General features: G+C 42.5%; 1 protein-coding gene across 1 annotated transcript; it reads right to left on the minus strand.

The window, feature by feature from the left end:
- Window positions 1-1,955: 1,955 nt before the first annotated feature.
- Window positions 1,956-22,243, minus strand: LOC130118532 (terminal nucleotidyltransferase 4A-like). Its single transcript, XM_056286981.1, has 12 exons — window positions 21,419-22,243; window positions 20,978-21,101; window positions 17,174-17,220; window positions 16,712-16,832; window positions 15,846-15,953; window positions 15,575-15,703; window positions 15,050-15,263; window positions 8,811-8,937; window positions 8,417-8,520; window positions 4,328-4,518; window positions 3,668-3,805; window positions 1,956-2,348 (listed from the first exon to the last, which is right to left on the minus strand). Exons 1-12 carry the CDS (start codon window positions 22,129-22,131, stop codon window positions 1,956-1,958), a joined length of 2,409 nt encoding a protein of 802 aa, XP_056142956.1. The 5' UTR covers window positions 22,132-22,243.
- Window positions 22,244-26,897: the final 4,654 nt, after the last annotated feature.

Consider the following 26,897-nt stretch of genomic DNA (forward strand, 5'->3'; position numbering starts at 1 on the left):
ATGGAAAGCTGAGTGGTAAGCAAGGTAGGAGAGAAACACCACCCTGGGAAATGATGCACACCTCTTACAACACACATTCATCAAGTCATTATTAAGGAGAAAAATGCTGTGCGGTTGTGACATGATGCCGACAGTAACTGACTGCAGTTGAAGTCTATTACTGAAGGGAACCTACAACAAAAAGCCTTATGTGATGATGTAATTTTAAGTTAGACTGGCAGTGCTTACAGAAACAAATAAGTAACAGAAATTCTCAACACTGAAAGCATTGGCTACACATATGAACAAAAGAAGAAAAAAAATTGGTCGTTTTTGAGAAGGCAGTAAACCGGTTGCTTGAACATAATTTGACTAGGTTATAAGGATTAAAACACACAAACTTTGCTGTCAATAAGTAGCACCAACTTATTATGAAATGACAAACTAATGTCAAAAATGTGAACACGAGTTGTCAATATTTCAAGAGATTGTTGTGCAATGTCAAATTAACGAACATGAGTGAAATGTTAGAATAATGGTTTTTGGCACATTTCTAGTGTTATTATGCCCTAGCGCCACCTTCTGTTGGGAGGCTGTAAGTATACGCATCCCTTCAAGGCTTTCGAATCCGTCTATTGCACAAGGTAGTCTTGAAATTAAAGATTAAAAAAAAAAAAAAAGAACCCCATAAAATAAAAACAAAAGGTGAAATAAATAAAAGCAGGTCATTATTGCCAAAAAATGCAATAAACTAAAGTATGGTGGCAACATTTACAGTACAAACCATATTAATAGTGCCAATTTGGAACAGAAAAAAAAATCCCTCAGTGAAATGGAACATTGCATCCTACTGATGCATATCATTTCAAAATGGGTCAAGGACAAAACACGGAAAAGAAAAAAAAAACCCCAGAAAGGTATTGGGGAAAAAAAAAAAAAGAGTTCAACACAGAAAAAATAACACTTTTACATTCAAACAAGTCATCACAGTTTAAGCACTTGAAACCGAGGTCTGTTTTGTGCCGTTACACCAAATATATCAAATCCGCATTGCACTGCATAGATAGACAGGTAGTGTTTCAATTCGGTCCTGAAAAAGACAAGATTTTATAGACGATAGTTCAAGTCTCGAGAGCTCCGAATCACGATAATAGCAGTTAAGGAGTTTTATTGAAAGAATAAACCCTATACTCCACAACAAAGCCCCGTAAAGGCTACTTTCTGTCCTAAATTCCCAAGAAAGATTTCCTTTTTTTGACCATTTGAACACTGAAACCCTCAGCAATACTTCCAGATAGAATCAAACAGTCTAGACAGGAACTCGACTCTGTAGCAGGTTGAGGGACAAAGTCAGTACAATGGCACATATCTTTCACAGGTTCAGTTATTTTAAAACCAAACCCTCGACCCCTTTTCTTTAGCAACAGCCAGTGCATTCTGCCACTGGAAAGACAGAGCTGAGAAGTCCCAAAGTTGCACATAGCATTGACAATGCCTTTCACACAGCTCAAGTCCTTGCTGGTATGCATTAGATGGAAAAAAACAAAGTCAAGTGGCTTCTGACTGCTGACCTGTAACTAGGCTGTACACATCAGCTTGGCTGGCAACAGAAACATTATTGCAATAATTGCAACAACGGCCAAGTTGGTCCATTTAGGCCTTTTACAGTAAGAATCAATTTGAATTGCTTAGAGCCTTCATGGGCAAGAGCCGAGTCGCATCATACAGTGCCATCTGCGATTTTAGCAGAGATGGATTATAAACCTTTTGTTCAATGGAACGCAACTTAGATTTACTTAAGGTCTTAAATATATGTCATAGTGGATCACTTTCCACAATCACAACTTTTCATAATTAACAGCTTTTAAGAAAAAAATGTCAAGTTGCACTGTTTAAGGCCTTTAAGCAGTAAGAATTAAGTTTGATCAGCTTAGGCCTCCAACCGCAAAGGAGACCTACCACACAGCTTCAGCCTCTCATCTGCTCTGGTTAAGAGGAGGAAGGCTACCCCTCTTCCTGCGCCTCCAGGTGTTTCTGTTGTACTGCTGCTGTTTCCTAAACCCAGGCGCAGCGTTGTGGCCTTGTTGCACAAAACGACCTTGAGAGTGATTCTGACCTCGGCCGATGTTGTGTGGGCTGCTGGAGCTGGGCGGCGAGGCGAAGCCGCTCCCTTGCTGTTCTCTTACCTGAGGGTGTTGGAGTGTGTCGGGGGGGCTTGGCAGAGAGCTGGTGGACGCAGCGGGGTGGAAAACGGGCACAGGTTGGGATGTCTGATGGTGGACAGTGTTGATGGAAGGGGGGTTCTCATGGTAAAACTGACAGTCAGTGGGGGAGGGAAGTGCAACGTTTCCTGGGAGGGACATCTGCTTCTGGAGGTAACGGAGAAGAGAGAATGTTAAGGGGAAATCCACAGCAACTCAACTGATAATATTTTACATTCATTTCTAGACTTTGTTTTGCACCTGAGCCTTGAAATAAAGATCGTGTTAAAGGCGTTTGCATGACACGGGTTACAAAAAAAAATAAACAAAACGGTTTTTTTTTTAAACAAAGTGTTTGTAAATATGTACAAACAGTAAATGACAATGTTGCTGCTTATGCTAATTTGCTCGATTAAAGGGTGGCGTGAAGGGGTGGGACAAATCAAATGGGATGGTTATAACCTTGTCAGGAATATGTGTAGTTTTACAGATCAGAAAAGGGACATAAATAATTTAAGTATAAGAAAAATTAATAACCTCTACCCCTTCAGAATAACATGAGTCTTTTGATGCATGGATTCAATTAAAAAAAAAAAAGTGCCGGCAATGCTCCACGGGGATCTTGGTGCACGCTGACTTGTACAGCCATGCAGTTCCTAATTTTTTTACACAAAGCATTCACATCACAAAGGTGCTTTATAAGCTTTGGTGACAAAGCAGGTGGCTGGTACAAAATAATGATGCTCATGCCCTGGGAAGTAGGCTGTGCAATATAGATCCTGTTAGAGGTATCCATGTGGCCATGAGACATGTACCTGGCCAGCAACAATGCTTAGCAAGGCTGTGGCATTCTGACTGTGCTCAATTACAGGTAAAAGGTGAAATTAAGACAATCTCAACACTATTACTGCACCAGCAGCTACCTAAACCATTGACAACCAGGAAGTATAGGGCCACAGATACAGCACATTCTGATTCTCCCATCAGCAATGCACAAAAAAGAAAGAAAATGGGGATCATCAGACCAGTTGACCTTTTACACTCAACTGTCTAATATTTGTGATTATGTGCATATTTCAACTCTCTGTTTCTTGGCAGGTGACGGAAGACCAGCATAATTTTCTGCTGCTGTTGGCATGTGATTTCAAGGATTGCCCAGTTGTACATCTTTAGATACCCCTCTGTAGATCGTCGAGTTACTAATCCATTTGCACATTTGTGGCTTGAGTGACAGCTTATTTTCAACCACAGGACTGCCACTGAGTGGACTTTTATTGTTGCTGTTGTTCATTGCAACATTCATATTGCAGGTCCATGGCGAGTCAGCCACATGCCTCATCAGCTGGAAGAGTGAGCTGCTAGTGTGAACAAGGAAGTGCATCTAGGAGAATCCATCGTGCATTGCAGGCAATGAAACATAATAATTTTATTCGGGATAAAAATTAGAATGTTCTCCCTAAAGGGAGACCTGTGAAAAATTAACTAACCTGTGGTTCAGGTGGAATCAAACTGGCTGGATGTGTAGCCCTGGGGTCAGTAGACATCTGTGTCGCTGAAGAAATAGAGGCCACTGAAAGGGCATGTAGCTGGATAGTGGCTCCACTGCTGGAAGGAGAATCAGACTCCTGGAAAAGAAACAAATAAATAAATAAATAAATACAAAATAACTACAGTTCTTATACTAAAGAAGGAGAATGGACAAGTGATGGAAAACATGACAAATTTGGGGGAATAAATTTAGAACATGAAATACAAATTACGTTCACACTGAAACAGCAAGATATACAGTTTCAAGATGGTCTGAGAAGGCGGTTCACCACCTTCGCAATTTCAAAGCAAATTTGGATGGAAAACATAATTCAAACACGTGTCTAACCTAGGAAAAAATAAATGTTGGTCAAGGCAATATTGCATTATTGATCCAAACTGAGACAAAATGAAGCTCACGCCACATTACACCAGTATATGTTGCAGCACCAGTTGTGAACCACTACCAAAGGCTGTTTCTCTAAAGAAATTACTCTGGAAATCATTTGAGGAACCATTATGGTGATCCCATATAACAAATGATACAGAACTGTACAACATGGTTCACTACATTGAATTTTGGTCCAGAAAAAAAAGGGGGGTATGGTGTCTGGCCTTACAATATCACTTCCAGAGAAGGAGGAGAGTGAGCATGCCGAGGAAGATGAAGAGGAGGAAGAAGTATGGTGTTGAGGGCTGGGGAGGGAGACTGGAGAGGGCGAGTCAGCACTGAGGGGGGAGGAAGAGTCTCTCTGATCCTCTACGGAGGCCAACATTAGCCTGGCGAGGTCTTGTTCACAGCTCTCAATGCCTAGAACCACACAGGAATACAGACAATTAAAAAATGCAAAGTCTAGAATTTATGATCCCAGAAAGGCGAGTCAGTTCATCTGGACACAACATTTAGTGAGAGAAACATTTCATCCCTCATCCAAGTGACCTTGTCAGTCTTAACTGACTGCAGGTATCCCCACCCTTATAAACAATACAGTGGCATAATGAAGTGAAATCTTCAGTCAAGGACCACCCAGCTAACAAGACCCTCCAGAAAGCACAGAGCCAGCTGTTGAACAAATGGGTGAGACATAGACGCTTTGAAAGCCAAAGAGGAGCAGATCCAACAGAGACTTGTGTCGCGTTTAGATGACACCACTTTCCAACATGTGATTGAGTTCATGGATAAGGCTCAACTAGCTCAACACGAAAAGTCGAAAGCGAAGCAGCAAAAAAAGTTCGACCTACTTACTGCACACCAGAGACATCCACAGACAACGGATGGCGCCCTCAATGGCAGAAAGAGAGATGGATGCCAGACACATGCCGTTCGATGTGGACAAGTGGGTGATGGATCTGTCCGACAACTACTCATCTAGGTGGACAAAGACATCCTTGCTAAGGGGCTGAATTTTGCTGTCATGCCAAGGCAAATCCTGCTAGTTGAACTGATCACAGCCATGGAATCAGCGATCCATAAAAACAACATCGCGGACCTGGAAGTGGAGCAGCTGCGGATGAAAGTTTCAGCCTACAATGCGAAGGCACCGCCATCCAACATCAGTAGTGATGAGAGGAAAGCTCTCATGAATCTCAATAAGGACAATAACATCCTTCCGGTGGACAAAGGCAGATGCACTGTTGTATTAAACCAGTAAGACTATCATGAGAAAGTTGTGACGTTACTTATTGACATAAATACTTATGAGCCCCTTAAACGAGATCCAGACAGTGGTTACAAGAAAAAGGTGACAGATTGTCTGAAGCTGTTGGAACAGGACAATGCTATTGACAGAATTTTGTACCACAGATTATACCCAGGGGAAGGTACACCTAGTCTGTATGATTTACCTAAGATACATCGACAGGATGTGCCACTACAGCCCATTGTTTGTATAACTAATTCAGTGACCTATAACATCTTAGTTCCTGGCATCTATTCTTAACCTGTTGGTAGGCAGTAATGAACATCACATTCAGAACACTATGGATTTTGTGGATAAGGTGAGGGACATCATTATGGAGAGGGATGAAACAATTATCACTTATGATGTAAAGTCTCTCTTCACATGCGTTCCTGTTGATGAAGCAGTGGAGGTAGTCTGTATGAAATTACAAAATGACACAAAATGACCCCACCCTTAGCAATAGGACCACTCTTAACATTGACCAATATCAGCTCCTGAGACTGTATCTTCAGTCCATGTACTTCACATATAAGGGGCAGCACTATAAGCAGAGGCATGGGTGCGTTGTGGATTCCCCAGTCTCACGTGTAGTGGCCAACTTGTATATAGAAGAAGTGGAAAAGAAGGCTCCGATGTCCTATCCAGGGGCACCTGGGTTAAAATTAAACCTGAGGATGTACCATGTTTCACTGACCACATTAACTCTGTGAACAACCACATCAAGTTCACCAAGGATGTGAAAAATGACAGCTAAGCCTTCTTAGACTGTGAAATTAGAATTGGTTATGGGGGATATTTGATTGTTGATGTTTACCATAAACCAACACATACTGATCAGTACTTAAGGTTTGACTCTCATCATCCACTAGAGCACAAACTAGGAGTCATCAGGATGCTGTACCACTGAGCTGACAATGTCCTCACCGACACAGCAGCCGGGGAAGGGGAGAAGTCCCACATTAAACAGGCCTTGGTTAAGTGTGGTTTATCATAACTGGGCGTTTGTCAAAGCCAGGAAGACGCCCAAACAGTGCACAAGCCAATCGAAGAGAAGAACAACAGCTGCATAAGCATAAACCAGTGGTGATTCTGTACGTGGCGGGAGTGTCGGAAAAGTTGAGATGCGTATTTTCCAAACATTCTGTCTCAGTTGCTTTCAAACCCCAAAACGTGCTACGCCAGAAGTTGGCCCACCCCAAGGATCAGGTCCCTTGGCACAAATAGAGCAATATAGTGTACGCTGTTAAGTGCCAGGAGGACTGCCGTGACTTGTACATTGGGGAAACCAAACAGACGCTGGCCAAGAGGATGACACAACACAGGACAGCCAAGGGCCCACACACACCAAACTGACATCAGAGAACTAGCGGCGACGAAGGCCGACTGTTGCGTCACCTCACATTGCCTGTGTCTGGGCCAAAAAGTTGCACTTGAACACACCACAAAGACTACAGCCAACAGCCAACTAGCATGTATGTTTTGAGCCTGCATGAGAGGAAATAACTCTCCATACCAGCAGGTGGTGGTAGTCTGTATTTGTCATTCAATATTTGAAACCGGAAGAGCCAGGACTGCAGATATAAAAACCGTAAACAAAGCAGCATTTGCTTATTATTTTCATTCAACTCTTGCTCACTACTGACGGTGTTGCAATATAGCTACTTCTAATTAAGAATATGCCTGATAAAAACCTGCATATGGCACTGGCGTTGTCAGCCCTTGGTCTTTTGGTTGTGGAAGATGTTCAGGTGAGAGGAAGCCGAAAAATGAGAACAGCCTTCTGTGTCTGGCCTCTTGACTTAGTCATTTGCTTGCTTTTGTAACTTCTGTTTCTCTTCTTGTGCACCGATTCGCTACGCTGAGCAGCCAATCAGAGGGATCTTTCTCACCGATGGGCTCCGCTGCCAATTCATCATGCTGAATTGGCCGAAAAGCTGCCGACAGGGGTCCGACTAGTGCAAAGGGTGCAGGACACACCGTGAAAACTAGAGCCACAGACACCCACTGATGGCCCGATATTGGCCGATGGCTGACCGTCGCCCTGGTGTGTCATGGCCTTAACGCGTCAGGCAAGGACTCCGTAGTCTACACCCATCTACAGGCCAAAGGCCACTCTTTCAAATATGATGATGTGCACATCCTTGATAGGGAGGAACGCTGGTTTGAATGGGGAGTCAAAGACGCCATCTATGTGAAGAGGGAACGACCATCCCTGAACTGGGGGGGGGGTGGCTAAGAGTACATCTGTAGACATCTTACAATGCTATGATATTCCCAAACCCTCTGTGAATAGTACGCATGGCCATGAAACTCTAGTTAATGGTCACACATATTTGCATATGAAACTGGTCGTTGGTTTCGGTCATTATGCCACTGTATTGTTTATAATGGTGGGGACACCTGCAGTCAGTTGAGACTGAAGAGGTCACGTAGATGAGTAATGAAACGTTCTCTCAACAAACATTGTGTCCAGATGAACTGATTCTCAAATTTCTGTGACGGTCTAGTGTTGTGCAAACCATAAACATGTGAGAGTATTTAATGTTCCACAGTGTTCTTGGTTATTATGGCTCTGATGTCATTATGCATGTTGTTGTGAAAGAAAATTTCTTCAGTTTACAGTGTTTTAACACAGATCATCATGCTGCAATTATAGATTGGGTGTTTAACCACCTTTCTCTTGGAATGCTCGCATTTGCCAAAAACTTACAGCTTCAGCTCATAAGCAGCTATATTCAATGTTTGTAGATGCAGATACATTTGAAATATGAGAGGGCAGTTTACAAAAGTCAGAACAAAGTGTAGCCAAGTGAGTGACAACCAATAAAAAACAAACAAATAAATAAATAACTACAGGCTGTGAAATATATAGGTTTATGTATTAAAGCTATGTGGAAAACGAAAAAAATACAATTACTCCAATCCAATTAATTCTACACACATCTGCAGGTTAAAGACCATGCAATTCAGGGACACAATTGACATCAAGTTCAATTTATGTCCAATGTATTGTTCCCAGAAAATTACCATGATCCTCCTGCTTGGCATACTGCTTAGCACCCCACGTCTTGATGGTCCAGTCTCTGTAGGCCAACACAACTGGGCTTACTTTGATGATGCGTCCCAAAGTGCTGCACAGACAGAAATATGGACAAGAGTCTATTAGGTTAGACAGAGACTTGTAACTCAAACCCTAGTCATTGTGCCTTCCATTTTATGGTGTTCTCTGAATGAACACATCCAGAAGGTCCAAAAGTGAATTCTGCCCCACCCCCACACACACTTACACCTATATATGGAACTGTAAAGTGTGACTTGTGCAAATGTAGTACTACATCAAAGCAAACAATATACAAACATATTTTTCATTGTTACACATGACTTTCGTAGCGGTCATCATATAGGTGTCAAAAATACCAACCTGTCAAACTCCTTGTTGGGGTAGGCACGTGCAAAAGGAGACACGCCATGGCTGAGAACCATGTATGCAAAATCAAACACCTGCTTGACCTGCAGGACGCCGTATGAGCTTCGGCCCACGTCATTTCCTGTGAAGATGAAAAAAAAAAGTGGAAAATGGCACGGGACGATAACAAGCCCACAACTGTTTTCCAATGAGAAGTAGGAGAGTTCAACTTGGATGCAAAGCTAGCAGGGAATTTATATTTATGTAGCACTCATGCTGAACTTGACTAAACCAAACAAGTAGTTCAAGTTTGTGGATTAATAAATGTTTTGATGCCTAGTTTCTAACCTACTCAGCCTCTCTCAACCACTGCCCAACTCCATTTTAACTAAAGGGAGATCATTTACGGTGTAGTGCATTGTACAAATATGATTTGAGGGGAAAGAAATGTGAATCAGATGAAACATAAACGCCTTTATGAAAATTGGATTAGTGCAACATTAACTAACAGACAACTAAAATATGCAAAGAAAAAAAAAAAAACACACACACACACACATACGTATACCTATATCAGGAACACAGTCATTTCATTTCATGTACTTCTGTACATTAAATGAAATATTGTTTCCCCCAGCCCACAGCAATGCAACACAAACCACATATCCAAAAACTACAAGAACTTCAAGAACACACATACTAACACATATATCTAAACTAACAGATATACCCAAACCAATAAATAAATAAATAAATAAATAAATAAATCACTGTCCAAGGGAATGAACGCCAGCCAGGATGACTGTCAGAACTGCCAGTCTGCATGGGCTAGCAGTTAGCTTAGCCTGTCCCATTTTGGCGTCCTGCAAGACCGCCCTCGGTGCTTCCTCCTCGGGCACAGCAGACCAGGCTCCCCCAGCTGATTCAATGCCAGCTCTCCCAGCCAGACAGCCTCGACACACCTCTCTGCACTCCACACGATGAAAGCAAAAACAAAACAGTCAACATCAGGCGAGGCCACCGCCAGACCGCCTTCAGTATTATCGGAACTGTCGGTCTGCGTGGGCTAGCAGTTAGCTTAGCCTGCCCCACTTCCACGTCCTGTCAAACCGCCCTCGGTGTTACCTCCTTGGTCGCAGCTCCAGGCAGGGCCGTGGTCCCTGGGCCCACAAGATGCAGCAGACCAAGTTCTTGCAGCTGATCCACACACACACACACACACACACACACACACACACACACACACACACACATCACCCTGTGGACCTCCCACCAGCAGGGATGAGCATTGGGGTAGGGTGCAATGCAAGCTGGGTAGCAGTCAAAAGGTGGGGACCGGATCGTGCCAACTTCCGGCATCACAGACTGGTCCTCGGGACGTGGAATGTCACCTCTCTGGCAAGGAAGAAGCCTGAGCTGGTGCAGGAGGTGGACCGGTATCAACTAGATATAGTTGGGCTACCTCCACACATAGCATGGGCTCTGCTACTCAATTACTGGAGAGGAGCTGGACTCAGAGGAGGCCAAGGTGACAGGCGGCGGGCGGGTGTGGGCATACTAACAAGTCCCTGGTTGAACGCCACCATGTTGGATTTCTCCCGAGGGAATGAGAGGGTCGCCTCTATAAGACTGCAAGTCGCTGGGGGGGGGGGGGGCTCTGACTGTTGTGTGTGCTTATGCACTGAATAGCAGTTTGGAGTATCCGGCCTTCTTGGAGTCTCTGGGTGATGTCCTGGATAGGGTTCTGCCTGGAAACTCTATAGTTTTGCTGGGGGACTACAATGCTTACATAGGCAATGATGGAGAAACATGGAGGGGCATGATTGGGAGGAACGGCCTCCCTGATCAGATCCCAAGCAGTGCCTTGTTGTTGGACTTCTGTGCAAGTCATGGACTGGCCATAACACATACCACGTACAAACATAAGGTAGTTCTAAGTGTACTTGGTACCAGAACACCTTAGGCCAAAGACCGATGGCAGACTTTGTGGTTGTATCATCAGATCTGCAGCCATATGTTTTGGACACTCGGGTGAAGAGAGGAGTAGAGCCGTAGCCCGAGGACATGGTGTCTGAGTGGGCCATGTTCAAAGCCTCTATTGCAGATGTGGCAAGTAGGAGCTATGGTCATAAGATCATCGGTGCCTGACGAGTTGGCAACCTAAGAACCTGCTGGTGGACACTGGTGGGGAGGGAAGTCATCAGGCTGAAGAAGGAGGCCTTTCGGGCTTCGTTTGCCCAGGAGTCTCCTGAAGCAGCATACAGGTACAGGGAGTCCAGACAGCTGGCCTCAAGGAAGTTCTGGCAAACCATCCAGCGACTCAGGAAGGGGAAGCAGGGCTTGACTCAGGCTGTGTTCAGCCGGGGAGGGGAACTGCTTACCTGGACTAAGGATGTTGTCAAGCAGTGGAAAGAACACTTTGAGGATCTCCTGAACCCGGCTAACACGTCCTCAGTGGAAGAGGTAGAGTCTGAAGACTCGGCGGAAGCCCCACTCATATCCCTGGCAAAGGTCTCTAAAGTAGTTAATAAGCTCCTTGATGTCTGTACATTGTTGAGATGTCTTGGCTGACACAGCTCTTCAGTGTCACGTGGAGTTTGGGGACAGTACGGTGGAGCAGCAGACTGGGGTGGTGGTTCCCATATTTAAAAAAGGGGACCAGAGGGTGTTCTCCAATTATCAGGGTATCACACTGCTCAGCCTCCATGGCATGGGAGTTTGACCAGCCAGTCTACATGTGTTTTGTGGACTTGGAGAAGGCTTATAACCGTGTACCCCAGGAAACTCTGTGGGGGATACTGTGGGAGTATGGGGTACCGGGACAGTTGCTACAAGCCATCTGGTCCTTGTATAACCAAAGTGAGAACTGTGCCCATATTCTCGGCACAAAATCAAACACATTTTCGGTGGGTGTCGGACTCCACCAAGGTTGTCCCTTGTCTCCGATTCCGTTTGTAATATTCATGGACAGGATCTCAAGGTGCAGGCAATGTGAGGAGTGTGTCCATTTTCGGAACCTCAGAATTGAATCTCTGCTCTTCGCAGATGATGTGATTTTGTTGGCTTCATCAGAACATGACCTCCAACACGCACTGGGGTGGTTTGCAGCTTAGTGTGAAATGGCCGGGATGACAGTCAGCACCTCCAAGTCTGAGGCCATGGTTCCCTACCGGAAAATGGCAGACTGCTCCCTGTGGGTTGGGGATGAGTTGTTGCCTAAAGTGGAGGAGTTTAAGTATCTCGGGGTCTTGTTCACGAGTAAGGGTAGGATGTAGTGGGAGATTGACAGGCGGATTGGTACAACATCAGCTGTAATGCGTACGTTGTACCAGACTGTTGTGATGAAGAAGGAGCTGAGCTGGAAGGCAAAGCTCTCAACTTACCAATCAAACTTCGTTCCAACCCTCACCTATGGTCATGAGCTTTGGGTAGTGACTGAAAGGGTGAGATCGTGGAAACAAGCGGCTGACATGAGTTTCCTCCGTAGAGTATCTGGGCTCAGCCTTAGAGATGGGGTGAGGAGCTTGGACATCCAGAGGGAGCTCAGAGTAGAGTCGCTGTTCCTTCACATCGAAAGGAGCCAGTTGAGGTGGTTTGGGCGTCTGATTAGGATGCCTCCTGGGTGCCTTCCTTTGGAGGTTTTCCGGGCACATCCAACTAGGAGGAGACTCTGGGCTAGCCCCAGAACTCGCTGAAGGCACTACATGCCCAATCTGGCCTGGGAACGCCTTGGGATACCCCAAGAGGAGCTGGAGGGTATTACTAGAGAGAGAGATGTCTGGAGTGCCTTACTTAGCTTGCTGCCACCGTGGCCCGACCCCGGAGAAGCGGCTGATGATTAGATGAGATATATATACACATACATAGTATATACATACATATCCACGTATATATCAATGGCGTGCGGTCAAGGGTGATAATTTAATCAAAATAACCATACAAGTGGGCGTCTGGGTAGCATAGCGGTCTATTCCATTGCCTAACAACACGGGGATCGCTGGTTCGAATCCCCGTTACCTACGGCTTGGTCGGGTATCCCTACAGACAAAATTTGCTGTGTATACGGGTGGGAAGCCGAATGTGGGTATGTATCCTGGTGGCTGCACTAGCGCCTCCTCTGGTCGGTTGGGGCAGCTGTTCGGGGGGGGGTGTTATCCTCCCACATGCTATGTCCCCCGGTGAACATTTCTCACTGTCAGGTGAAAAGAAGCCGCTGGCGACTCCACATGCATTGGAGGAGGCATGTGGTAGTCGGCAGCAATCGTACAAGCAAATCGTACAAGCAAACACAAGTGCAATCGGCAGAGGGGTGTAGCAGTGACCGGGATGGCTTGTAAGGGTGGGGTAACTGGCCAAGTACAATTGGGGAGAGAAACGGGGGAGGGGAAAAAAAAGAAACATGATTCATCAGACCAGGCCACCTTCTTCCATTGTCCAGTTCTGACACTCATGTGCCCATTGTAGGGGCTTTCAGCAGTGGACAGGGGTCAGTGGCTATGTGGCTCCATACACAGCAAGGTGTGATGCACTGTGTGTTGTGACACCTGTCTATCATAGCCAGTGGTAATTTTTTTCAGCAATTTGAGTTACAGTAGCTCTTTTGTTGGATTGGAAAAGATGGGCTAGCCTTCACCCCACAATAAGCCTTGGGTGCCCATGGCCCTGTTGCTGGTTTTTTGGATCACTTCTGGTCGATAGTGACCACTGCATACTGGAAACACCCCACAAGACCTGCCGTTTTAGAGATGCTCTGACCCAGTCATCTAGCCATCACAATTTAGCTGTTGTCGAAGTCGTTCATATCCTTACGCTTGCTTATTTTTCCAATACATCAACTTCAAGAACTGTCGGTTCACTTGCTGCCTAATATATCCCACCTATTGACAGGTGTCATTGTAATGAGACAACCAATTTCATTCACTTCACCTGTCAACGGTTGTCATGTTTTAGCTGATCAGTGTATCTGCTACTACTACTACTTTTGGCTGCTCCCGTTAGGGGTCGCCACAGCGCATCATCCGTTCCCATCTTTCTGTCCTCTGCTTCTTTCTCTGTCACACCAGCCACCTGCATGTCCTCCCTCACCACACCCATAAACCTCCTCTTTGGCCTTCCTCTTTTCCTCTTCCCTGGCAGCTCCATATTCAGTATCCTTCTCCCAATATACCCAGCATCTCTCCTCCAAACAAGTCCAAGCCAGTAAGCATATATTGATTTGATTAATGTTTTGGTTTTTTTTCCGGAATTTTTTAAAACAGTAACAAAGAACAATTTGATTTGGGAATATATTTGGAATTAACATAGTATATTCTAGTCCTCTGTAAACTTCCGGAGTTGTGAGAGCAGGATGTCCGCCAGCGCAGCAGACTTTTGATGTTGGCTGCAGTCACATAGTTCCAGAGACCAGTGCAGATATAGCAAGGAAAATGTATTGGTAGAAGTGCAAAATAAAGTTATTTTCACTTGCTATGGAAACATCAGGAATCAGTAACATTTGTCATTTCATTTCATGCACTCTCATACATGAAATGAAACAAAATATCGTTTCCCATAGCAGTGCAACACAAAGACAAAAACATTTATCCAACATATCCAAAAAAATGTTTCACTATCCAAGAGAGCGAAGCCAGGATGACTGTCGGAACTGCCGGTCTGCACGGGCTGGCAGTTAGCTTAGCCTGCTGCGCATCCGCGTCCTGTCAGACCACCCCTCGGTGCGTCCTCTTCAGGGGCAACTCTGGGTAGGGCCGTGGTCCCTGGTTCCACAGGACACACCAGACCAGGCTCTCCCAGCCGATCTAGCACCAGCTCTCCCAACCATCAAACGAAGACAACTTAGACGCAGACGGGGACAAAGACACTGCATGAGCGGTACTGGGCGAGGCCGCTGCAAACGTGAGTTCGCGCCGCCGTCTGCCCGCACCGGAAGCGGGGAACATGGTTTGTGACTATTTTTCCCCCCCTAATGGAACATATAAAAGACATTTATGACTATAGTGTGAGCTACTAATTTTTGTAAAGGAGATGCATCGTGGTTTTTGAAGACTTATGATTGCCCCATTGGACTGTGTTGAAATGCAGAATGGTAAGATTCTCAATTCTAGAGCAATCAGTATAGCTGACTTTTATAATAATGCTTTGAGATCAAAAACAAGCAAAATCATCCTTTAGGTTTGTGCTAGTGTAAATCACCCATGACTGCAGATATGGCAACACTACTCCATTTCTTTTACCAACTAATTCAGCACTCCTACCTGGTTGTACCGGGTCTTCTATACAGAGCATGGATGGCCGGTTTCCATTCCCCATAGCTTTAGATAATTCCTCCTTGGCCAGGTATGCCCCTCCATTATTTATACGGATGCCTGTCTTCTGATAGTTAAAGTCGCGGCCGTACAGCTCGAAGAACTCTATTAGTAGGATGCCCAGGTTGATGTTGGCCCGTTGCGTGTCGATCCTGGGGTGTAACTGACCATCAGAATAATAGAAATACACTAGTTAGATGATCAAATATGTATGGTTTATTTTGGCTGAGTTTGTAGCAAACGCAAGTATAAATGAGTTTGAAAGTTGTATTTACTTGATAGATAGCACAGCCTGGGAAAAACTGATGTTTAAAGTGTGAGAATGAATACTGAATAATGTGTGTACCCTGCGTGAGTGGGTAGGGTTTTTCTTTGATTACTTGTATTGGTTTGTTTTGCAACATTTGTAAGAAATCAATAAAATGAGAACCAATGCATGGAGCTAGCCATAATAATAAGCCTGTGCATGAGTACCTGCAAGAAGCTGATGGCCATAAGAATGAGGCTGTAAGAGCTGATGCCTCCAGTGAAGACTTCATTCAGATCTCTCTGCAGTAGGAACTGCTTCAACACAAAGATCAGGGGCGGTAGTACACTATAACTCTGAATGATGGGGACACAGGAACAAAGAGACAGCGATAAGATGCAATGAGGAAGGTGCTCGTGTTTTCCTTTAATGTTCACATAAAAAAAATAAAAAATACAAAAATGGCATTGCGAGTGTATTTCTACACCCAGGAATTACCTTGAGGTAGCTCTTGATGCGCTGTGATGCTCTGACTGCAGTTTCCATGTTGAAGCTGATGTCCACCTTCACCTTCGTTTCTTGGTCGGTTAGCTTTATGATTGGCACCTATGACCAGGCCAAAATTAAAAACGGATTCAGTCTAGAATTAGGCTGACAAAAACCTAAAATGTTTGAAAATAGGAATTCTACCAAATATTTCCTACATTGTCATGTTGAAGTCTGTCCTCAGTATCATTTTACTGAAATAGTGCCATCTTTTAAAGCTTAATGGTGCACAATTCAATTTAACACTAATGGCAATTAAAAGGTAATATTTTACCAGTAAATACAGCTGAAGGAATGGATCCCTTTTAGCAATTTTAAGTCATAGCATAAAAACTTAAAGCTGCTTGAAGGAATATTATAATGGTAAAATATTACCTTTTAATTGCCATTAGTGTTAAATTGAATTTTGCACCATTAATGTGCCTCTGTTATGAATCAAAGTTGAGATATTTTATTATAACAAACTTACATAATGATTAGAGGCAGTTTCTCTTGGCCTAGCTGCACTCCCAACATCAACTACCTTTTCTTTTATTCCACTAACTCAGCATGATTTCAAACATCACAGCTGATGTCAACCACCACTGAATTACAAAATATTTTTTTTTTTTTTAAATAATGGAGATTTCTTCATTTAAAGTTCTACCCTAAAGAATGAACGATAGCTTTATCAAACTTTTTCTTTTCTTTTCCCTGTGGGTACCCAAATAACAGAAAAAGAAATGGGTTTTGAAGGGTTCAGGTCCAAAGTCGAGAATTAATTTCTCCATTTGGGCCATATTTCAAAAAGAGACAAATTTCCACCCTAGATGACTGACCGTAGCTTTGTCCAGCACTTTGATTGGGTACGGTCCTGCCACATTGTGTTTCCTCAGGGCTTGTTCCAGCTCCTTGAGTGGGGAATGGTCCCACTTTCCAAAAACCACCAGGTCAATGTCACTGGGTAAGAACAGAGGTTAACTTTCCACAATGCTGAAAAAGTTTACTGCCTTGCTATAGCAATGATTTAGTCAAAACACTTCATTAAAAAAGGCATAATGAGCCACAGTTGAAAACATGCAAACATTTTACAATATATTAATAGCTTTCATCTTATGATGCCATGAGAGAGGTGAGAAAAAAACTTTCAAATTCAACTTAATTTCCACTAGTCATCTTAGTTGATGAGTTGTCACATGTGGGAAACATCTCTGTCTCACATGAGGCTTTTAAAAGACACTAGCAAAGTTTTGCAGCCGCACACTGGGCTATCAGTAACATTGCTTTACAATCAATATTACCTTGTTGGAAGATACAGTCCTGTGCTGAAGCTCCCAAATATCTCCACCTGCAGGGTGCAAAAAGATAAATATAATCCGTTTCAAGTCGTTACAAGTTATCATTCCTAAAACAGAGGACATACTTTTTGTTGCTTTCCAGTGGCTTGGTTCTTAAAACGTTTGATTGAACACGCCGTTCAGTCAGTTCTGGGCTCTATGCAGCACGGTCTTTGCCAAAGCATTTTAAGAGGGGCTTCAGCTCTGGAAGCAAATCCGACGGGTATTATCTGATTAACAGGCCGATGTGATGCGAGCCAACACCTTACAACAAAAAATTCAAGATGAAGTTGCACTGGGATTTTGGCATTTAGATTAGAATTTTTATCCACAGCAACTGATGATGAGTGGAAAAAGTAGAATAAGTCTAAATCCCAACATTTATATAACAACAACCAACCTGGTAGTATGGAGCGTGAGGATCAAAACTACATTTCAATTAGGCATTTTGTTCAATAAAAAAATAAAGACAAGAGATTTCTGTGACCTTGAATCATGTCTTACAGGTTTTCAGGTCGGCAAAAAGTAACACCAAATGTTGAACTACAGCTGATATGCATCATGTAAAATACAGTTTGTAAATTTTCAAATGTTATGTTAAAGTTGCAATTATTCTAAAAGATTATAGCATGAACAAAGTCAAATAACTTAAGGTGTGAAATTGTTGACATGCTCATGGACAGACTTTACAACTTTCATTATAAACTAGATTAGCATGCATGCCTTTCTGTTTAAGTCATCTTTTCAAGCTGCTCAAAGATACTATAAATAAACCGGCAATGTTTAGTCAGGATGAGCTGAACCGCTTACAAAGCTGCTATGGGCAACTTTTTGGTGGTCGAGGGCATATTAACCAAATCTAGTCATGGTGCCAACTTTGTCCATATCAATTCTGCCCCCACTTCCCTTCCTCCAACAGTACAAAACAATGGCTTGTGGAACATGCACTTAAAAAAAAAAGCTACTTAGAGTTAGTGAGCCGAGGCACAGAGCAGAGTACTATTAGCAATTTCATTACAAATTAGGTAGTTTTTATTGTAATCTATTGGGAGGATTATGACATAGCAAGCAACACTTACTTAGAAATGCATTCTCCCCCTTAGAATTTCTGCATTTTACCATGTTGCCAAATGATTCTGGATATATCCTTCTCCCTAAAAAATAACCCCAAAAAAATCGCATTTAAATTCTGATTAATATTCATGATTACATGGGGAATAGTCAATAAACTTTGAATTTATCCAGCTATCTAGTCCGCTTGGACTAGATAGCCTCAGCAGCAAATTCTTTTCAAAATATACTTGTTCTATTACAAAAACTTTGTTCAGTGTGTATTGGTCAGAGTCCAATTCACATTTAAACATCAAAATTGCTTACTTCAATGGTTTTGAGAAGGAAAGGCACCCGGACAAAATGAAATCCAGGCAAGACTACCGGGACTCTTTTCCTAAGATTAGCACATGTACCCCCCCCCCCCGCCCCCCTCCAGGTCCACAAATAAAATATAGCTATCTGTTAATAAGTACAGTCTGGTAAACTCTGTTAGCAGCAGAAATCAATTGACAAAATTTACTCTTGAGGGAATTTAGGTGACATGAGTGATTATTACAACCGGCCAGGTTCATTTGGCCATGGAGTGTAAACCAGGCTGCTGACTGCCAAATGTACGGTGAAGCAGAGTCTGCAATAGATTTACAAAATGGGCACACTGGCTAAAACAGTGTGTAGGATAACAATGAACGTGATTTACACAACACTTCTATGAACACACGTTCACAAAGCAACAGCGATATGATGCAAAATAACATTAAGGAATATTAACACCCAAACATGACTACAATAAAGACATCCTATAAAATAATGCACCCCCCCAAAAAAAAAAAAACCAACAACAAATATTGAACATTCTCAATGAGTTCTTTAAGAGGGCTCCTAGACAGAGGTGACCAGGAAACCTTTGGAAAAACCAGCAGGACTGCGGCTCTCCGTGGTTCAAAAAATACTATCTTCAGTACTATTGTCTTATTTCACATAACTGCTGTAGATGCATAACCAGTCCAAATGAAGCATAGTCACCAGTGTTGAATCAAGTGCAACTAGACTTGGTATATATCCGTGAAGACGTTTCGCCTCTCATCCAAGAGGCTTCCTCAGTTCATGCCTTTCTGACTAGACCAAGCTAGTGTTATGATTATAAGATATGTAGAGGCATGAATTGAGGAAGCCTCTTGGATGAGAGGCGAAACGTCTTCACGGATATATACCAAGTCCAGTTGCACTTGATTCGACTCCTTTGGATAACCATGACCTGGATGAATGAGAACATTCACAGACATAGTCACCAGTGGTGTTGCGTAAGCACCTTACCTGCTGGCAAATAAAACAAAACACCATCGAACCTGAGATTAAGCTACTGGTGGTGTATCTGTTGGGTTTTCAACTGGCTGGTTCTGTAATATCTTGTTAGCCACAATGACTTTGTTCATTCTTCAAACTCAGCACTACCTGTCTTATACTTCCACCACTGGCTGCTACGGTGAAGACATGAAATGGTTTGTGCTGTACATATACCGGGAATGTCCAACCATACTTTAACCATTGAAACGAGGAACTTTGTGGATTGAATTACACTATAATATCTCATTTTTGTGGCTTACCTAGTCTTAAATATGTCAATGAAAGTGTCAAAAAGAACAATCAATCGCATGTAAATCTTAAGGATTGTACCTTTAAAACTAGCCAAGGGCCAGTCCTTGCCAAAATCGTACAAGCAAACTTAAAATTTAACTTGACAATGATGCATATGAGCAGAAAGAGTTTTGCTTTTGCCATTAAACTGGCGAAATAATTCTTCATAGCCAAGCCACACAGCGGTTTGTTGAATTAGAAAGGAACAGAAGGCATGACTGTCATAGAAAAATTATGATAATAAGATATGTAGAAGCTGATATCATCTATTCAAAGTGTCAAACAAGGACCTTGGTCTTGTTTTATTTCAGGTGAAGAATAGTTTAAGATATCCAATCCATGACATCAGCAAGACAGTCATGGAATTCTTCCAATTTACAGAGGTTGTTTGAGTTATACACAGCTGTAGCCAAGTATTGTCAACAATGCACTAAAGAGAAATGCCACCTGGACAAATATGGTCATACAGTAAACACAGAGAAAAATACTGCCACACGTGCATATATATATCTATATACCTATATATCTATATATATATATATAGATAGATAGATATTTCGCTCCTCATTAGTTGAGCACTTCTATCAACACCATTGACGTTTTCTGAAAAAAAAAACAACCCACTATATTATATATATATATATTTGATGTGGATGTCTGTAATGTGTGGCATACCAGGAGGCTCGGCCCTTGTGACTACACTTTTCTCTGTTTACTGTATGACCATATTTGTCCAGATGGGATTTATTTATATATAGATAGATAGATAGATAGATAGATATGATACATTAAGTATGCCTCAAGGGTCAATGAGCCTCACGTATATAAACACATATTTGGTTCATCCAACTTTAAAAAATACTATGCATTTAATGACTTGCAGAAGTTGATTTGTCCCACTCCTTCGCCCCAACATCCCACCATCACTGCACGTGGCCAGGGGGCCCTAAGCAGGCACAGCCGGCTCATGCCTAGGGACAGTTCTTATGCAATGAGTACAGTGTAAACAGGCAGGATCTCAAGCAGGAGTAGAGCTTGTCAGTTGTATTGAGGCCCCATGGCCAGTCTACTGACACTCACCTGAGCTGTAGGCCACAACTCCTTGATGACGCCTTCTATTCGGTTCACCACGTCTCGCCTCATTGATTCTTCCTCTGGCCGTGGTGACATGAAGTTAAAAAAGTCCAAGATCTCTTCGTGAAGACTGGCGAGACAACAGATAGGGAGAGTTTAAGAACTTAGACTTGATCAATGGCCTACAAAAAAACCAAAACAAAAACACAAAAACACTGCAGTAAACTCAGGACTGTTGTAGACCACCATGCTGCATGTGTAGGATGGATTAAAGCATGGAGCAGACGGCTGCATGCAATGGGAGAATCAATTAAGAACATGCATTCGTCTGTCAACGTAACATTTTAACAGAGTTAACTGACAAATTGTGCCCTTTTCTCTGGACATAATAACCACATTTGAAAATGACAACTGATCAGCGATAGGAAACATTTCATATCCTCTCACCCATTCACACCGGGGCTGTACCGCCTGGATTTCCATAAACTGCAAGAGGAGTCCGAACAGTTCCCGTTAGAGCCACCGAACAGTGTCTGGTTGATCCCGTGGAAAGTGTTGGCTCTGTTGAGCTGTCTCCTCCGCCCAGAAGAATGCTGTTGTTGACGGTATTGCTGTTGATGCTGATGGTGTTGATGGTTCCCGAACGCAGTTTTAATTCCCGCGGGGGTGTGGCTGCCGGATTTCTGCGTGTTGCGACAATGTAGCTGAGCGTTGTGTTGAGGCGGTGGAGGACGCTGCTGCTGTCTGAGGTCGCTGCTCATCTCGCGTTCGCGGTAATGTAAAAACCTGTTGGCCTCATCCGCAACGTTAAGATTGTCTATTTGCAAAGAGGAGCTGCAGGGAGAGGGGCTCTCGGCCTCCGAGTCCAGAGAGGAGGAGGACGGCGACAGCGAGCCCTTCCTCCGGATACTCCTCTCTCGGCCGCTGTCGCGTCGCATCGATTTCCCCAACGCAGCTGCCGCCGTTACCGGCGGCGCCTCCTTCCCGAACTCACCGTTTGAAACGGGGGAGCCGACACTCTGCGTCCGGAAGTTGCGGTGGCGGTTGTCGATGCTCGAGTTTGTTCGCTGAAATCCCTGAGAGGTTTCCCAAATGTGCATCCACAGGGAACTGGCAGGTCCCCCGTGCTCCGACTGAATCCAAACGGTCCCGAGCTCCATCGGACTTTCTGAGTTTACAGAGGATCCGTCCACGGCAAAACGGCAAGCCGAGCTTTATGAAATCGAGTAGGAGGCCTGCGCACTCGTGGAAAACCTATCAACCGCGTAAATTGTATTTCCCCTATAAGTAATTCATGTCCGAAGATCGATTTGATTTCTCGAGCTTGCCCTGAACTCCACTCCCCTGTAAACCAATATGGCGCACTCGTCACCATGGATGATCTACCACGCATGTCTGTGGGATTTAAACCTTTTGGATACGCCCCCTTTGACCCAGTACGGTGGGCCAATATTTTTTCCTTACGGTGGAGTCCCGTAGAGACACCACGTGGTCAGACGGAGATAGCCGAACGCTAAACAGGACTTTACAACGCGCTAACGTCTTATGTATTGTTATTGCTTCTGAAATGATTTGTCTCCCTTTACATTATTGTTTTTATTTATTTTTCTTAACTGGTGGCGTCAACGCTCTCAGTAATTCTCTAACGAGGATATTCGCTTCAAAGATTAATTCGTCCGAGGAATTAATGCCATTCATTTTTACCAAATTTAAAATGTCCAACGCAACAAAATAACAATACTGAAAAGGAAAGATGGCTGCAGAGCTCAGTTTCGGGACTCTGATGGACATATTACGATAAGGCGTAAATTGTTGTTATAAGATGTTTCCTGTGCTGGCTAACGCAAGGGAAAAAAATGACAACCGGGGGGATGCCTTATTTTTTTTAACCAACTGCGCTCCGGAGACTGCCTCTGATTGGTTAAGGTTTAAGTTAGGGTGGGTTCATGATTAGCCAATCAGAGGTATGTGAAGGGTTCATCACACAGACTCTAAAGTTGGTTGGAAATGGATAAATTAATAAAAATAAAAACGATAAACGAAAGAATAGGTGGTATTAAAGTTTATTTGGATAAAGAGGATATTTTATTTTTTATGAAAAGAAAAACAAGGATAGGGAGAAATGTTTATGTTAAATCTAATGTTCTTCTGAACTGAATTTAAATAAAGTAAAAAAATTAAAAAGAACGATAGACGGTCGTGTCTAGATGATAACTCTAGATTTGTGAAACTCGCGGAATTTTTAACACTAGAACGACCAACTAACGCTCTTCGAAGAGCAACTGTGCTGAATCAAGTACGCATGTGCGAGAGTTTATCAGTTTGGATGGGTTGGTTAGGTTTAGGATCAGGATTAGGAACACTTTGTCATTTCACTTCATGCACTTTCGTACAATGCCGTTTCCCCCAGCCTACTGCAGTACAACACAAAGACAAAAACACATCCACATCCAGTAATAGGGATGGGGAGAGAGCTTGGTTAGGGTAAGAATATCGGGTAAACCAACTAGAGGCAGAGTAGGGCGGTCATGTCTTCGCCTACCTGTGGAGGGGGGGTCGAAACCGGCCATTTTTTTTTTAATGTCTGCTTCTTAGTGGTCAAATTGAAGCAGATACACAAATATATGCAAATCTGCTACTACAAATTAGAAATATACTAATCAATTACATTGATATACTAATACTGTTATACTCTACTACCAAATATGCGAACACTCTATGAAAATACTTTACCTTCATTCTATCATTGAATTATAAAAATCTACTCATAATACCACGAGAGTATATTTAAAAAAAATCAAGAAGCATTAATAGGCTGCGTTAGTTCTTTTGTCATTCAGCAACCTCACTCATGTCAGCACCACACTGAGATGTGAACTGGAGACCTCAGCCTTCACCCTGATGGAATAGTCTCAGTGATTTTACTACTCCACTACATCAGCCTCTCTTGCTTGATCATCCACATGTTGTTAAGAGAACCATTCCAAGCTGTTAAACTGAAGGTCAATACTGACTCAATAAAGTGTAAAATACATTGAGGACTGTCTCATTGTATTAACTCTCCTGACCATATTAAGGACACAAAAAAATATTGACATGACATTTGGCATTAAATTGATGTCAGTTATCCAAAGGAGTTGAATCAAGTGCAACTGGACTTGGTATATATCCGTGAAGACGTTTTGCCTCTCATCCAGTTCGTGCCTTTGTGACTAGACCAAGCTAGTCAGAAAGGCACGAACTGAGGAAGCCTCTCGGATGAGGTGAAACGTCTTCACGGATATATACCAAGTCCAGTTGCACTTGATTCAACTCCTTTGGATAACCATGACCTGGATGAATGAGAACATTCACAGACTTGATGTCAGTTGTCTCCAAATGTGTTGGCGGTGGACCTGAACGATAGCCGATGAGAGCTCTTATGACATCTAATGCTGGACTGGTAAAGTTTGGTCACAAGGCCCCAGTGTCACTGAAATGATTACAGAGCTGACAGATGGGAACACCATAGGTAAATCAAAAGGGAAATGGGGAAAAAAAGTCATCCACTTAATTCTTTTTAAAAAAAAAAGTATTGTTAAATGGATTTATGAATCAAGAATTTTTCTTTAAAAAAACTGTACAGATTTTTTTAGATTCCATTTCTTATTCATGTATTTCAAAACAATTTCCAGCAGATCTATTTTAGTTATTTGTAAATACTTTTAATTAAATATTGTCATTGATGGATTAATTTGTAAAATATTTTATTAATAACTTTTTATAGTCCAACTGAATATTAATGAATTGCTGTAACAAAACAAAAAAACACTGCAAATTAGCTAATTATCTAGATAAATATCCTACTTCTAGAAAATTATTGTGTTATAAGAATTTTTTCTTTTAGTATATTCCTAAATACGTTCACTCACTGAATGCATCACCTCTGACCTTTGGAGGTCAGGAAGAGCCACATGCATGTTAGAAGCATATTAAAGCATTCTTCATGATCAAGATAATACTGTTTCCTGGAGGCATCTATTTTTCTTTTTGACTTTCCCCCCAGTTAGCAGTATGAACATGTTACACTGGAAGTTGAAAATGTCCGACTTGAAACACCCAAGTCCTGAGTTGTCTTGAACAGAACATAATTATAATGTAGTTGCGTTGTAAAAACGGGTAGTAAAAAGGAAAATTTGTGGAAAATATGTAAGAACACCAATTTTTATTTCAGTTGTCATTCCATCTGTCAGTGGGAGAGTGTACTGGTGTTGGTGGTGGTGTGTATGAGATAAGAGATCACAACAGACATTAAAAAAAAGTTTTAATTTTAATGTTAAAAATTAAATAATATCTGAAAATGTTACCTGTACAAAATATTTACAAAAGGTAAACTTGTTTTCATTGACAGAGATTTGATTATTTACAGAGATTTACATGACGATTTTGTACAACAGCAGCTTGACTAGCCTCCAAACTGTGTGTGCGTGTGTGTGTGTGTGTGTGTGTATATATATATATATGTTTACATGGTTTTAACAGTATTACCTGAGGAAAGGGAACAAGCAGAACACCATCAATTCAGTGTATGTTGTCTATAGGTGCTGGTTACTTACATTTAAAACTTCAATACTTTTAAAACATGCTGGTAAAAAATAAAATATGAGGCCAATTTATTCACAAAATAAATGCATGTAAATGTAATCACAACACAATGCAGACCTACTTGGCATTTATATCTACCACTACCACTTTTGGCTGCTCCCGTTAGGGGTCACCACAGCGGATTATCTGTTTCCATTTATTCATGTCCTCTGCATCTTCTTCTGTTACACCAGCCACCTGCATGTCCTCCCTCACCACATCCATACACCTCCTCTTTGGCCTTCCTCTTTTCCTCTTCCCTGGCAGCTCCATATTCAGCAACCTTCTCCCAATATACCCAGCATCTCTCCTCCACACGTCCAGGCCTTCTCAATCTTGCCTCTCTTGCTTTGTCTCCAAACCATCCAACCTGAGCTGTCCCTCTAATATACTCGTTCCTAATCCTGTTCTTCTTTGTCACTACTAATGGAAATCTTAGTATCTTCAACTCTGCCACCTCCAGCGCTGCCTCCTGTCTTTTCATCGGTGCCACTGGCTCCAAACCATATAACATAGCTGGTCACACAACCGTCTTGTAAGCCTTCCCTTTAACCCTTGCTGGTACCCTTCTGTTACAAATCACTCCTGGCATTTATATCCTCACATGACAAGACCAAAAAATAATCTTATCAAAAGATTCAAAGGCATTTTTAATGTTTTAGAAATTTCAAGGTTAGTATAGAAACTTCAGGTCATTGATATTTGAAAAGATGGTAACAAACTGCAGACACTACGTGTTGATATATGCGTGTGCTCAGATCTTTGGGACAAGTATGGAGAATGGAGCACAGAACTAGTTTTGATTTTGCAAAAAGGAGCAGCCAATTCTCAGATCTAAGGCCTGTCTGCTTATTATTTGGTAAGAGAACTGACATTAGCTAACATACAGTGCTTCCGGAAAGTATTCACACCCCTTCACTTTCCCCACATTTTGTTATGTTACAGCCTTATTCCAAAATGGATTAAATTCCTTTTTTTTCTCATCAATCTACATACAATACCCCATAATGACAAAGCGAAAAAGGTTTTGTAGAAATGTTTGCAAATTTATTAAAAATAAAACCTGAAATATTGCATGTACATAAGTATTCACACCCTTTACTCAGTACTTGGTTGAGGCACCTTTGGCAGCGATTACAGCCTCAAGTCTTCTTGGGTATGAAGCTAAAAGCTTGGCACACCTATATTTGGGGTATTTCTCCCATTCTTCTCTGCAGATCCTCTCAAGCTCTGTAAGGTTAGATGGGGAGCGTCGCTGCACAGCTATTTTCAGGTCTTTCCAGAGATGTTCAATGGGGTTCAA

Source organism: Lampris incognitus, chromosome 9 (genome assembly GCF_029633865.1).
Source record: "Lampris incognitus isolate fLamInc1 chromosome 9, fLamInc1.hap2, whole genome shotgun sequence".
NCBI classification, from domain to species: domain Eukaryota; kingdom Metazoa; phylum Chordata; class Actinopteri; order Lampriformes; family Lampridae; genus Lampris; species Lampris incognitus.